This window comes from Leuresthes tenuis, unplaced genomic scaffold (assembly GCF_036924035.1).
Source record: "Leuresthes tenuis unplaced genomic scaffold, fLeuTen1.0.hap1 SCAF_22, whole genome shotgun sequence".
Classification (NCBI taxonomy): Eukaryota; Metazoa; Chordata; class Actinopteri; order Atheriniformes; family Atherinopsidae; genus Leuresthes; species Leuresthes tenuis.
Window position 1 is genome coordinate 4,814,592 of NW_027325376.1, and position 14,423 is coordinate 4,829,014.

At 43.6% G+C, this 14,423-nt stretch overlaps 2 protein-coding genes across 3 annotated transcripts; one reads left to right on the forward strand and one right to left on the reverse strand.

Moving 5' to 3' along the window:
• Positions 1-140: 140 nt before the first annotated feature.
• Positions 141-7,477, reverse strand: ajuba (ajuba LIM protein). 2 transcript variants are annotated; one of them, XM_072376378.1, is made up of 8 exons: positions 4,892-7,477; positions 2,790-2,891; positions 2,591-2,658; positions 2,421-2,483; positions 1,467-1,597; positions 1,213-1,264; positions 864-932; positions 141-707 (listed from the first exon to the last, which is right to left on the reverse strand). In XM_072376378.1, the coding sequence occupies exons 1-8, from the start codon at positions 6,414-6,416 to the stop codon at positions 576-578; spliced, it is 2,142 nt and encodes a 713-aa protein (XP_072232479.1). In that variant the 5' UTR covers positions 6,417-7,477; the 3' UTR covers positions 141-575. The 2 variants fall into 2 exon arrangements, with proteins under 2 accessions (XP_072232479.1, XP_072232480.1); XM_072376379.1 differs by lacking the exons at positions 141-707; positions 864-932; positions 1,213-1,264; positions 1,467-1,597 and adding an exon at positions 1,639-2,265.
• A 4,871-nt stretch (positions 7,478-12,348) lies between these two features.
• mrpl52 (mitochondrial ribosomal protein L52) lies at positions 12,349-14,169 on the forward strand. The gene is made up of 5 exons (XM_072376308.1): positions 12,349-12,390; positions 12,684-12,753; positions 13,413-13,480; positions 13,726-13,790; positions 13,870-14,169. Exons 1-5 carry the CDS (start codon positions 12,357-12,359, stop codon positions 14,020-14,022), a joined length of 390 nt encoding a protein of 129 aa, XP_072232409.1. The 5' UTR covers positions 12,349-12,356; the 3' UTR covers positions 14,023-14,169.
• Positions 14,170-14,423: the final 254 nt, after the last annotated feature.

A 14,423-nucleotide genomic window follows, 5' to 3' on the forward strand; every position in this document is an offset into this window, starting at 1 on the left:
CCGTTTTCTCCTCCTGCAAGTGCTGAATGTACTAAGAACTTGAGAAATTAATAAACTTAAATTGGTTTATCACAGTCTGCTTTAATGTTTTTGCTTGCATCCGACCTGTTTAATGTCTTTTAATGATTTAAATTGGACACTAAATACACACAAATCAGAGCACAGATGAAAATATTTATTACAACATACAGAAATTACAGTTTTTACCTGACAGATTCATGGACAAAAGTTAAATTTAAGTGCAAAATGTTTGCTAGCAATAATGTATATACAAAACAATTCAGCAAAATCCCTTGTTCTTCTACAGCAAACAGTAGCCACATTGGGGTTAAAAAAGCAGTAGTTTCTTCGTTCCCTTTTCATGATGGTACAGTAAATCGTACGAGAAGTACAGCAGGCAGCAACAAAAGGGACTGATCCACCTCAAAGACAATATGAAATGTGAGCTATGAAATGTCTAAACGTCAGCAGATTCTTCTCGGAGAAGAAGAAGAACGAGGAGGAAAGAAGCAGGAGAGAACTACGGGATATTAAGACGAGCTTTTTCCAAGAGTCCACAGCTGCATAGAGGGTGATCAGTGTGTGTTGTGTGGGGGAATGTTAAGTGAAGCACACACTCTGCTCATGTGACAGGAGTGGCAGAGGAGATGAGAGTCCAGAGGGAAGCACTGCGAGCCGGGCTTATCAGAGAGCTGCTTACCACACTCCTGAAAGAAGAGGGGGGGGGGGGAGAACTCAGATAAGGAGAGGAATGCACACATGGGAGGTGAGATCAGTTATTAAACCGCTTCATAACTAAAGTCGGAGCGACACAGTCTGGACAGGAATTTGGCGAAATTAGCCGGCGTGCATTTGTTTCTCACCTCACAGTGGTAGCACTCGAAGTGGTAGTCTTTGTTCATGGACACGACCCTGAGGATCTCCTCGCTGCCCTGAGACACACAACAGAGCGATGTCAGAGGTCAGCAGTCAGTATTCGCCAATAATCTGTTTTGAATTTATCTGAAAAAGTAACGGGAATCACTACTAATACACTTCAAGTAACCCAGCTCTGGAAAGGGCTCTTCCACCGGCTGTAATGGTGAAATTATTGTAAAAAGAAGGTTCTTTTGGGGCATTTCTTGCTCTTTAGACTTTGTGGAACCACATCAGAGTCAGTCTTTGGCTCATTAGATCTCCAGAGACTTTGTAAAAAACATGTATGTTACTCACCTCAGTAGGTAAGATGGGTTGTAAACAGGCAGCACACTTTGGGGCAAAAGTCCTGCGGCGGGACAGTAGAAAGTTTATTTACTGTAGAAACATTCTTCAAACATTAGAAAAAATCCCATGAATGTCGAGTTAAATGCGGTCTGCTTCCTCTTCTGCACGTTTTTTTGCTGAATTTGAGCTCAAACGAGCAACCACAGACACCGAATCTGTCTAAGATGTTTTAACAAGTCTTCAAAGCACACAATAAATCTCACTTGTTGTAATCGGCAACGCAGTAAATGTTGCTGTGTTGGTCCACGGTGAAAGGCACCCCATCCAGAGCCTTGGAGCACACCACACAGCGGAAACAGCCGGGATGGTACGAATTCCCAAGAGCCTGCAGGATCTGAGAAGCACAGCAGCAATTACCCAGTAAATCTTGGCTTTAAGGCCCTCGGTTTCAGTTATAAATGTGAATTTATTGTTTCAGGCAGCAACATTAGCTTGTTGCCTTGTTGTTTTACCTCCTTCCTCTCTATCCAGCAGCGTTTAAACGTAAACTTCCGGTTAAATGAAGCACAAATGCACTTCTCAGGTAGATCTGAATGATGGCGAATCCTTTTTTTTGGTCTCTACCAACACCAGAAGGAAGCGTCTGCTGCTAACAGCTGCCTGCTGGGGCCGCTAACAACGTGAGAACCAGTGTACGAGATGATGAGCTGAAGAATGCGTCACACCCAGGTGGCATTTCTCTTCAGGCTGAGCTTCACAACAAACCACCAGTATGTCTTTTACACTCTTTCAATTAATAGAGAACTATCACACTCCATCTTAAGCTACTGAGTCCTGAAAATGCAAACAGGCTACGGGGAGACTTTAACTGGACCGAGCCACTGGTGCAGGAAATAACTGCTTCTTTTTAGGGTTTATATATTTATGGTAAAAATGTTTTAAGAAGAGATTTATTTATTTATCAAAAACCCAAGGCAAACATTCCAGTGACAATCTGCCGTGGGAACCCAGGGAGAAGCCAACAGAAAGACGTCACTGCATTTCTCCATCCTCTGGAGGCTTCTTGAAAGGAATTATGGGAAACGTAGGATGTAATTATTTAAAGATTAGAGTGTTATTGGTGTATTTTGTTTAAATAGAATGTAAATATAAATGTTTAGGAGGCTGTTAATGTTCACGTGGCCGGCTCTCACACACACACACACACACACACTCACCTGTTCGAGAATAAGGTGGCCACACACACTACACTTCTCAGCAGCTGCCTGGAATCCTGAAAACTGTAATTAAAACAAAGAGATTAGAAGCGGCACAAACGATCTTCTGACTCTGAACTTTCTGAGTGAGAGCGACGGATGACAAAACATGCCTTGACCTCAGCTCTTACCATATAATCCTCTTTACAGTACACAGAGCCGTTGACATTGTAGAAGTCCTTGTTTCTCAGGGTGCGTTCTGCAGGGGGTCAGAGGTGGCAGACAGCTGAATAAACATGTCAAACTCGGGACATTTCCATGGTAAATGGGTCCCAAAAGCTTCAGATCATCATTGTTGTGTTTGTAGGAGGCGGGGGGGGGGGCACTCACCACAGGACACACAGGTGAAACAGCGAGTGTGATAGAGGTTGTCCAAAGCCTGGCAGGCATTATCCGCCCCGTACACACCTTTCCCACACTTCACACAGGTCCCTGTCGGCACAACACAACGGACACAAACATGCATTTAGTGGAGAGGAATCGTGTGGCGGCTCATCTGCCACTTTGTTTACGACGCATTCCAGGAGGATGTGTCTGAAATCCAACTCCACGCAAAGTGTCAACACTTGTAAATCCTCTCGTTCGCACCACCTAGGGGATTTTCACACAGTTAAAACCCAGTTACCCATGCCAGCCTGTTTGCTCATCCACTCAAGTGTCTGTTATTAAAGGGAAACTCCACCGGATCCGACTTTCTTGGCAGTCCTTCCAGAAAATAGAAGCCTCTTTCTTCAGGTATTTAGAGCTTAGACGTGCCTTTAAATTTGATTCAAACCCCACATTTAGAGCAATTTGGGAGATTTAAAGCGATAGGACTCTTTTCTCCTCTGCCTCGAGGCAACAGTGGCAGAATTAGTTCATTACAAAATGATATTTCTGCTCCCCTGACAGTATTCGCTCAGCTGTCACTTGAGCCGCTCTTAAGTTTAGGGTGAGGTCTAAGGTCTCCGCTGACACTGTTGTCAGGACCAGGAAGGTAAATAATCAACCTTTCTTGGTTAAAATTGGTTAAAAGTAGCTGTAAAAATGCTGCCTCTCTCAAACACAAATCCCTAAAAAGTCAGTGGAGATGTCCAAAAGGCAGCCAACTAAATGTAAAGCAGGAAAGTGCTGGTGGCTGACTGAGCGTCACTCCTTCTCTGATCTATTTATGCCGTTTTTCTCCTCTTTCTTATGTGGTTGAGGGAGTGCCACACGAATCAAGAATTCCTACACTCTGCCACTACGAGCTCGTACGGACTCTTAAACGTTTTAGAACAAACACAAGCCGGTGCCAAAGCCAGAAACCTTAAATATAGCGTCTGAAGCTGCTACATATAGAGCGCACTGAAAAAGCAACTGGGACAGACTCTAAGGACATTACTTCTTAGGTTTAAAACGACTGTATGAGTGAAAATTAAGCGCATCACCTCCCAAATCATCAGCTCTAAATCTAATTGTTGGTTTATGGTTTTCTTTTTACTTTCTTTATGAATATAAAAAGATTTTTTCCCTCCTTTACTCGGCGTTTCCCCTAAATTGAGGTGTGCGTCGGCCTCCGTGCCTCAGAGCTTCTGATTTCATTTTAAATGGCTGAGAGGAGTACAGTTGAATGTCCCCTCCGGGCACACATACCTGAGCAGGAAAACAGGCTACAGCACACCGCCCCTGCACACGCCGAGGCAGCGTAACACACACATGTGTGAGTCACTCTCACACACACAGCGTTACTGTGACCTGAAGTCACTGGGGGGGAAAAACACACCCTTCCACAGGAAAACAATGCACACACACACGAGAAGCCTGAGCCCTAATCTTCCGTGACTCACAGTAATGGCCAGAGCCGTGTTTAGATGGAACCATGTAATTTGTGTCTGAATGTTACAGCAGAATTTCGCAGTTTAATGACCATGTGGATCCGCTGTATTAGCCCTGCATCTGCCCAGAACCCCAGCCGATTCTGCTCAATGTTCTGGGTGCAGATGTGAGCCCCAACAAGCTGCTCGTCTACTTTAACTTTTAGTGATTGCGGCACCTCAGCCACGTCTACTTGTCTGGATCGGTTTGTGAAGCCCGAGCATTTCTTTCCCTCTTTATGCTTTGCGTGTTATGACCCAGCATGTCTCTGCAGGCTCCATGGCACCATCCAGCTATCCATATGCTCTTTCATCTAATAATCTGTCCATCTACCCATTCAACCCTTTCATTTAGAGAGAAACCTGTGATCTGACACCAAGCAGCAAGGATGATGATAATAATAACCCAGGGAGGGAGACGCCGGGTGACCCGGCGCTCGTACATGAATGTGTGGGTTGCCGTGTGTAAACAGTGACATCGTTTGCTAAAATTAGGGAAGTGACTTTACCATTTGGGTTAAAAGCAGCTACGTTAGACTGGATACCTTTCTCTTTCAACTGAGTGGGCTGAAAACTGTAGCTGAACAAGAATCTCACCAAAGAACTCCTGGCGTTTTTCCACGGTCTCTCTTCCAGCTACTGCGTCCTCTGGAGGTTTGACTGGGACGCCAGCCGAGGAGGGCCCTGTCGCCGTTGTGCCTGCTTTGGAAAGCGTAGTTATGGCTGAAGACTGCAGACTCCGCAGTCTCTCGCCTTCTTTCAGCAGAATTCGGGTCAGCTCTTCTTGGTACCGGGTGCCGGGCAGGTCTGAGTACCGGGCCCTCTCTCCTAACACACCTGCCTCTTTGCCTCTCACTCCAGCCTGATGATCGTCCCACCAGTCGGGGCCTCCCTGGTAGCAGGCTGCTGCTGGACTCCCCACAGCAGGTGGGTAGGAGTGACGGCTGTCGTGTGGAACTAGACACATCCCCCCCTCCAGGTACTGAGTCCAGGCCTCCACAGAGGTCACCCCGGCCCTGCCCGGAGCCCCATAACCAGCCGCAGAGCCCCCAGTCTGCATGGATTGCTGCTGAGGAGGGAAGCCGCCAGATGCAGAGTAGCGAGAGTCATAACCTAAACTGATGCCACTGGTTCGGTTACTGCTGCAGCGGCTCCCCATGGGGCTCCCTCCTCCTCCTCCGCTGGCTGTGCTGGAGGCAAAGCTGGACCTGGGGCTGACCAGCACAGACTCCTGGAGGCTGAATGAGGAGCATGGGCTCAGGGCTGGTCCTGGGGGGTAGAACAAGCCACCTGCTCCAGTTTTATCAGATGGACGATGCGGCGGGTGAGAAAGGGATGCAGGCCTGGCGCTTTCCCACAGTTCACAGCCGGTACTCATGCGTTTGTAAAACAGAGCCTCCTGGAGTGAGAGCCGTTTGTGCCGCTCAGGTTCGGGGAGGTAACCGGGCTCTGCCAGGCCGCCTCCGCTCCCCCTGGAAGCCGACCCATATCCTGTGGTGGCCGAGTATAACGGGGGGACAGAGTGAGGAGGCGGCTGGGAGAGGAGCTGCTGTCGTCTGACCAGCTGCTGCAGCTCCAGGGAGTACCGCCGTTGATTGAGGGACCCCTTAGAGCCAAACACTCCCAGAGGGTCACCCTCAGGGCCCGGGCCAGACTCACGCCTCAGGTGGGAATCCACGCCTTCACTAAGGTAACAGGAAGCTCGCTGTTGGGAGGAGGGATGCCTCAGTTGTGCGAAGGTGGAAGGATTAAGCGATTGCTCGCCATCTGGAGGTATGGTGCCCACCGTGGAGGAAGTGGGTGGAGTGGTGAGGAGCTGAGAGGGAGCCATTCCCATCCCTCCTCCTCCTCCTCCTCCTCTCCCACTCGCTGGAACACATGAATCGCTTGTGGTTGCAGAGGCAAGCGAGAACTGGCCAGGTCTTGAGGGCGAGGCAGCTGCAGAGCTGGGAGCTGGTGGCAGAGCGCTGCCCCCTCCGCTGCCTGCCGAGATGCCTGTGTTGGCGTTGCTGTTGTTAGAGTTGTTGGCAGCGTCATGTTTTTTCTTTGAGCTGTTGAATTTCACACTGCCCGCGTCGGTTAGCTTCAACTTCCCCAACAGCTTGCTGATCGGCTTGTCCATGATGAAAGCCTTCTAGTGTTTGGACCTGCCTCGGCAAAAGCCAAAAGCTCACAGCTACTCCTTTTTAAATTACAGATGAATGAGCTCAAATACAGTGTGAGAGGATATACAGCAGAACAAAGATGATCAAGTACGTCTACAGGTGAAATGTTAGCTTTCAAAGTGAAAAAACTGGCCTTAAATCTTGCGTGAGGTCTTTAAAAGGACCCCTTCTATACACACAATAAATACAGAACATATAAATAAAAACTATTAAGACATTTCAAAGTGGTTACATGACTTAAGTCCACCGAGTCATCTGGTTTGCTCCCACATCTGTAGGATGTGGTGAGAAAGACTCCATGAATTATTAAAAGAATACGAGGAATTCAAGTCAGTCCAGCCAGGAAATAGGAAAACCTACATCCAGGACACTTCGGCGTGACCTGTGGTCGTTGAGGGCCTCTTTTTGTGGACCCTCAGGTGGCTCCACATCTGTAACTTCTCCTCTGGTTAAACTGTCTAAAGTAAACTTCAGTGAAGTCGGCTTGATAACCAGTGCGGAGTGGGGGGTGTCCCTCCGTTTGAATTTTCTTTTTGCACAAAAGCACAAAGCGGAGAGGTTCAGCAGGATGCAGACTATCGCCACTTCATGTGGGTCCAGTGTAGACGAGAAAATAAACCCGCTCGTGCACCGACAGTCGACTCAGCCAACTTCTGCCATTCATCTCAGGACAAAATGTGCTCAAGAGAACATTTTTACCTCTACGAAAGGCAACAGAAAACACACACACGGCACTGGTAAGAGTCCTCCGTCCGTCCGTCCATCCGCTTGAGCTCGACTCCTTTTATCATTCCCGTTTTCAAAGGAGAAACCCTGTCCGGGACTCGGCGGAATAGCAGCGGAGAAGTTTGGAGACTGAGAAGGAAATGAGGGAAACCGGCGCGCCGTTACACTTACATCCCAACAGACCGGTGCTGGACTAAACGAGTCGCTGGAGATAAATAAAATCCCTCCCCGTGTGCATCGTACGGTCGAGAACTTGGTTTCTTTCTTTCTTCCCCCTCAATAATTACTTACCTCCCCCTCTTTTTTTACTCAACGTTGAGCTAGCTCTAACGGTCTCTTAGTTCCGGCTACAATATTATAAAATAAACTTCCCATTCACGGTTGACAGGTTTAAAACACACATCAAAACAACTTAATGGTCAACTTTGGAGCTTTTGTTTAGTTTCAGATGTAAAACAGCGTTTCGGGTTTGTTTTAAAGTAAAAATCACGTTCCCTAACCATCATAATACTGAATTTATTAACTTAAATTTCGAACATACCAGTGAGTTTGCTTTTATTTTGAAGGTCAATCCACATCCGTGTGTTACGTCGACTGCCGTTGGTACGTTGCGATTGACGCGCAGTATTTCTTTATCAGTCAGCGGCGGCTCGTTTTCCCCAGCAAGCCGGAACACCTTTCCAGTAGCCATGGCTGTTTCGTCATTCATACGCAGAAGTCCCCCCCAATAAGATGTGTCCACTCAACGAGACCTGCTTTTTATTCTCTTAAAAGTTAACAGTTTTCTTTTTTAAAAAGTGCTCTAATGCCAACCTTAGGACTTGTACTTTTGAACTAGTAACCTCAAACTCACCTGACTGAGTCTATCCAGAAGTTTTCAGCAGCAGGTTGTTGAGTTAAACAATTGTCAAACCTAGAAAAAAAAACGCTGGCTCCACAAATTCTCTTCCATTTTAAGTGAAGACTTCAAACTACCCACTACTGAGGTCTAAAGCAGTGGAAGGGGTAATAACACCCTTTACTTAACTAGCAATTCCACTGTTACACGCTGCACTTATCATTAAAGTAAATAGGTAATTTCTAAATAATATGCATTATATCTCACACTTTAATTAATGACGCATTAAGCTGTGGACGTTGCAGCTGGCAAAGTCTGCTTTACATTTGGTCATTCATTGTATTGATTTTTGAAGTAGCAACTAGTATAAATGTATTGAAGTGAAAAGTATAATCCATCTTCTCTGTGTGAAGATGCTATGAATAGTAGCATCGAGCGTGGAAATACTTAACCTAAGAACCTAAATGTAAACAATTCAGTTCCACTTTATTGTCATTTATGCATGGATACAATCTTATATGAACGTGACAGGGCACAGTAGTGCAAACAACAGTACAAATCTATAATGAAACTGGGCTGAATACCTGAGTTATGTAACAGAAAACAAGCTGAAAGCATAATGTAGCGTCCTATAACAACTAATAGAAACGCTGTATTCACTGTTGTAGCACAGAAATGTTTTAGGCCTTATTATGGTGTGAAATGTGCTGCAGTAAAGCTGTACAAACGGAATAAAGTGCTTAACAGTAAAAGCTAAATGACAGTTTGGGTCGAAGCTACATGTGGTCGGAGGTATTTTGCAGCACAACCTCCTCGGTTTTAAATGCAGTCTAACTATGGCCCTGTAACTGAGGAACAACTGAAAACCAGTATAAAGAGTGAAGACACATATATATATATCTCATGGCTTTGTTAAGGATTTAACTCTGTCTCATGTTTCAAGTATAAACAATCTACCCACTGTGCCATATTTAAATGTAATTAACCCACGTTATGTACTTGTTTATACTTTAAAATGACAGTTTCTACAGTAAATAGCATGTTTCTTTAGCCCAAAAAGGCCCAGATCTGTAGCCATTTTCGCTGTGATATGCAGCATGGGCCTTTGAGGGTTAGACACATTTCTCATATACTAACATCGCCATTATTAGCTTATAATGTCTCTGTTATTGTGGCACCAAAAGTAGCACAGTGGCTAACCTTTCGGTGAACGCCTATTGGGATTTTGCTCCGAATACTTGGCAGTTGAGCCTAAATTGTAAAATGACCACCAAGCCAAAACACCAGGATAAGCATTTTGTCTTTGTTTTCCCCGTGTAACTGTTGCCAAAACCTAATTTTCTGCATTCATGGTGGTGTTTTGAGCAGCTAGCTGTAATGCCAACAATCTGTTTGAATGTTTTAAGTACATCTGAGCTCAATTATGAAATGGGTAAATTGTATATTTGCTTTCTGGCACACTAAATCTCACCATATTTGTTGACACATTCAGTCTTTTACAAGCTGCTTTTCTGTCCTTTTATTTACAAGCATAGTTCACTGCCAAAACATCTACACAACAGCATTTATGGGCCTTTAAAAAAAAAAAAAAAAGCTCCACTCATGGTGACAACACATTAATGCATCAATGGCAACATGAATATAATGTCTCCTTAATATTACTTGTTGTATCCCACTAACGTGGTTTTGAACATTTAAAAGCGCTGTTTTCCAGCTTTACGTGAACTTTTAAACTTAGTTGTTGAAGCAACGGCACTATTTTATTGTACCACCAGCCTGTGGAATGCGCGGAGGGACACAGTGCAGAGTGACTCTGGTGAATTTTTGCGGCGTGTCTGAGTTCTCCAAGGACGATACAGAGTAAACATCCCGCCACTATTTCAGGGCTGGCCGGCATTAGTCAAAGGTGATTCCGGCCGGTTTGTGGCAGTTAACGGATACACCATAACACAACAAAGCCCTGATAAAGTGAAAAACCGTGTCTGACCCGGCGTGTTTGGATAGGCTCGTTGGCTCTCTGTGTGCCCTGGAGTCCCCTCCACATGCTGCCTTTCGTGGCCTTGCTGTTCACCGGAGTCCCTGCAGCAGCCTCTGCAGACTCTGGTGTTCACCTCAGGCTGCGAGTGGGAACTTGTCTGAAAAGCTAACAGAGAAATTCTTCAGGGCTTAGTGGTGGAGCAGCGCATACAAAAACAATACTTTGAAGAGCTGCGAGAGCGCCTGTGCTCCGTCAATTTCTGGTCCACCACAACTCACTGATGACGATTATATTTACAGATAGTCTCATGAAGTGTGCCTTTACACCCGTCTCCAGCTCGGCTTTGCAGTTCAGTAAATATGCGTAGTTGCTCCAAAGGGCAAAGATGCACATTTTTTATCCTTATGAAAGAAATGTTTTGCACTTTTGTCATTAAAGTAACTGTTAAAATCTAAGGGTACATACCTAAATAATGCACTTTGCATTAAAATTCACATTAAACTCATCAAAAGTACACATAACAACCTTTTAAGGAGTCAAACGACAAAAATAAGGTGACTGTGATTCACTACATTTAGAAATGTTTTTAAAAAGTACATCACTATGACCATTAAACCTTTCAGGTTGTTTACTTATACTCAGATTATTAAATTTGGTATGTTTTTGAATGTGGGCCTTTAAAACAGCTTGTAAGTGGAAACTACTGGTCACTGATCCATATTTATACCAGAACTATATCACCACGGAGCTCCACGGGTATCAAATAAGCACTGATACCTGCAAATTTCCAATAAACTAAATCAAGTACTTTGGAAGATCTGCATTCATCCAAAAAAAAGACACGTTTTTAAGGGAAAACTGACCCGGTTTGGGCCGGTTTGCTCTTTAGCCTGTCAGTACGTTTATGGTATGAAGTTTGTCGATGTGCATTTTCATGCCGGGCCTAATTTCACAAGTAGGGCTTACTAACCACTGGACACACCCTTAAGCTACTAATTCAGGCCTCACTTGTTTGTTTCCTTTGTGAATACTTTGTGTTTGGTTTCCATTGGGGCTATTTTTGACATCCGGTTGCTACAGAACCTAAAACGAGGCACGCATCTGCTTTTTCCTCAAGTTGCTCTCCACTTGAAGCACATTTTCTATCATGATCGCTTTGCTTATTCGTGTGAAACGTTCTCGTCTGTGGGTGTAATTCTTCAGCTTGTCAGGTTGCATGATAGACCCTCACTGACTGAAGTGCAAGCAGGGAATGAAACTGATATATTTTGATTTACAGCAGCAAAATTAAAGCATACTAAAGATGAAGCACCTGGATGATGGACAACCTCTAAAGTTGATGGTTATAGCTGCAGCTTTGGGTGGAGGATGATGATCACTAAAGGCTGCTCTGTATGACTTATTGTCTCCATCATGCTGTGCACACACTGGAACATCTATGGCCAACATCTAGATACCAACCAGTACACATGTAGTTGTGTTATAATGATAATAATAAAACAGGTTTTATTATCTGTGTGTTGATTTGTTTTAGGCATCTGTTGTTTTTAGGAAAAAGGAGCTCAACAAGAACTGAAATAGGTTCTCTTACACCTGATTTGAATAAGCTATGGTGCACGGGATGCCACTGTCCAGTTTTTGTTCACTGGATCTATCTTTAACTTTCCACTTTATACTTGTTTATGCTTAATTTTGGATGAAGAATGACCTCCAAACTGTTTCTCACACCACAAGCCGTGCTCCTAAAATTAGATTTATCACGAAGAGAGAGAAAATGTACAGTTTTCCTACTGGAAACAACCTGTTAAAGTTAAATTCAATTACAGGAAGAAGAAGAAGGACAGAGTTTTGACTCATTATGCAGAGCAGTGTTCAAGGATGATGTTTTATTTTATTGAATCTTTTTGTTTCAGTATCCTGTTGATTTAACCAACAGCAATGTGCCATATTCCATAAGATCGTCACATGTTTGTCACGTTGATCAGCTGTTCATGAGCTAAGAATTTAATTTATATTTACAGCTTTGTATTTTCCAGCAGACCAAAGGCTGTTTGGTATTGATTGAGCATGTTTAAGTAGCTTTGGCTGTGATTCCCTTGTTTCATTACAGTCAGTTTTAAACTTAAAACAGGCTAATTAGCTAATTAGCTGTAACAGACATACTTAAACAAAGCAAAAATGCAGTATTCATAGGTGAATAATACAAATAAAAAATCCCACACTGAGAGCTCATGATCTTATCGAGGTTTTCTTTTTTTTTTTTCTTTTTTTTTTTTCAGCAAGTTATACTTAATTCTTGGATTTTTGGTGCATTTGGCGCCGCCTGGTGGTCATAACAGACCAGTGCAGAAAAACATGGCGGCCTCCGTCAGGACGTTGTGTTGCTCAGGTGAGACAGAGGTTATCGACCAAGTTCTTGTGTGTGTGGTATTCGTTATTTTTAAGTGCCAGCATATAGTTCCGTTGTAGTGGTTACTTTCTATTTTTAATTGTTACTGCGTTTGAAAAAGGTTTATTTAAAGGTAACTGGCGTGCAATGCCAATGCTAAAGCTAATGCTAACATCAGATTCGGTGCATCGTCTTCGCTCATAAACATAAACAAAGCTGTGATTTAAGTGTATCTTATAGAGTTCGAGTGATTGTATGTATAACTATTTTGATTCTTCTTGCTGTTTTTGAAGTGTTGAGACACTCCAGCAGACAGTTCAGCACAACATGTTCAGTGCAAGCTGGGGGGCAATGGAGGAAAGAGTAAGTTTTCAATTTACAGCCTTCGCCAACTTACGTGCATTTTTTTCTCGGTTTTAAAGAAAATGATTCAGATTTGCACTAAAATATCATTAGTTAATTTGTTGCTCCTGTGCGCCGCCTCTCCAAGAGTTTTTACATAATTCGGCCTTGTAATTTTTGTGTATCTTCCAAAAAAACCCATTCAGACAGCGCTGAAAACATTCACAAGGGAGCAGCTGTTTTAATGATCATTGATCAGTGAATGAGGCCACAGTGTTTTTATTAAAACAAACGATTTATTTAACCTTAAATTAACCAGACAAGTCATTACAAATTCTTATTTACAATTACAATTACATCCAAAAACATGTTTGGATACAACTAAATCACTCTGGTCAAGAAAATTGTAATAATCAGTTCAGTTTAGTCATTTTATTGTCTACTGGGAAACTTGGTTTACAGACAGGCTCTCAAAAACCATCCACCAAAAAAAGAAAACAGTACAAAGTAACATAAACATACACAACAACAAAAGACTGATTATTCTTCTGTTTATGGGGAGAAAAAGGAGTTGATTTTGAGTTCAAGCCACGTTGAAATAAATGTTAAACTGTTGAGAACAGTGAGAAATTAAGTGAAATCTTGGAGAATTGCAGAAAAATGTGTGCATTTGCTTGCAGGCATGGACTTGCCAGAAGCGGCACGGAATACGGACCCATGACAGATCTGCCCGACTGGTCTTTTGCAGGTATTTATCACACTTGTTTTTTTGGTGGACAAACAAAGCGATTATCTGTGTATTTTACATTTAACTGTCTGCATGTTGTTAGAGGTGCTATTACCTCCTTTACTTCTATTATTTCTATTCCATTTGTGTTGATTAACATGCTCACTTGTGTTGTTTGCTTAACAGTCAGAAAATGCGATCTGCTTGTGTCACGTTTCGTTTTAAACTGTTTATGTTTGTGTGCATCTTTTCCTGTTGGTGCACAGATGGACGGCCGGCACCTCCACTGAAGGGCCAGCTGAGAAGAAGGCAGACGCGAGAAGTTCTAGCTGTGAGTACCTTCGTTTTCTTCCTTTCTCTTCTTTGCTTTCTTTAAGGTGAACTCACCTGGTCTCTGTTGCTTTTCTCAGAGACGTATTGTGCTGCTGAGCTCAGAGATGGACAGAGGGATAGAAGCCTTGAAGGAGAAGCAGGAAGAGGCCAAACGAATGGAGGAACACAAAAAGTCTCTTTTACTTAAACCCAAAGGGAAGTTACTCAAGAAGAACAAATCTAACAGTTAGATTAATCGTCAATTCTCTGTTCCTGCTTCATCCTGTTCAGTCTTTTTTGGGGTTCCGGCTGAGGTCACGAGGCCACCAAAGGGCACAGATGTTCTTTCTTTGTTTTTCTTTCTTAATATACATACAATAAATGTTTATTTAAAGCTGTTGAGTTCTTGTTTTCTGAGGCTGCTGTAAGGAGAAGGTGAAAAAAAGACTTGAGATGCTGTTTGAGGTAGTGTCGCTCTGCTTCCTCTAGATGGCAGCATTTCTCCCCTGTGGACCAACCCGAGGGCTCATATATCATTTTGAAGGGAGGAGCTGGCCAACATAAAGCAGCACTGATTCAGAACCTTCCTGTGCGTTTTACAGACTGAGGGTATTGTTTTAAACACATTCAGTCCAGACGACCTCCATGACAG

Bases quoted from the DNA above. Each gene is read 5' to 3' on its own strand.
- ajuba (XM_072376378.1), bottom strand. From the start codon at position 6,416: ATGGACAAGCCGATCAGCAAGCTGTTGGGGAAGTTGAAGCTAACCGAC. The intron at 2,892-4,891 runs GTGAGATTCTTG...TTGTGCCGACAG, and splicing joins AAAACGCCAGGAGTTCTTTG to GGACCTGTGTGAAGTGTGGG. The intron at 2,484-2,590 runs GTAAGAGCTGAG...TTTTAATTACAG, and splicing joins ACTGTAAAGAGGATTATATG to TTTTCAGGATTCCAGGCAGC.
- mrpl52 (XM_072376308.1), top strand. From the start codon at position 12,357: ATGGCGGCCTCCGTCAGGACGTTGTGTTGCTCAG. The intron at 13,481-13,725 runs GTATTTATCACA...GTTGGTGCACAG, and splicing joins GCCCGACTGGTCTTTTGCAG to ATGGACGGCCGGCACCTCCA. The intron at 13,791-13,869 runs GTGAGTACCTTC...TGCTTTTCTCAG, and splicing joins AGACGCGAGAAGTTCTAGCT to AGACGTATTGTGCTGCTGAG.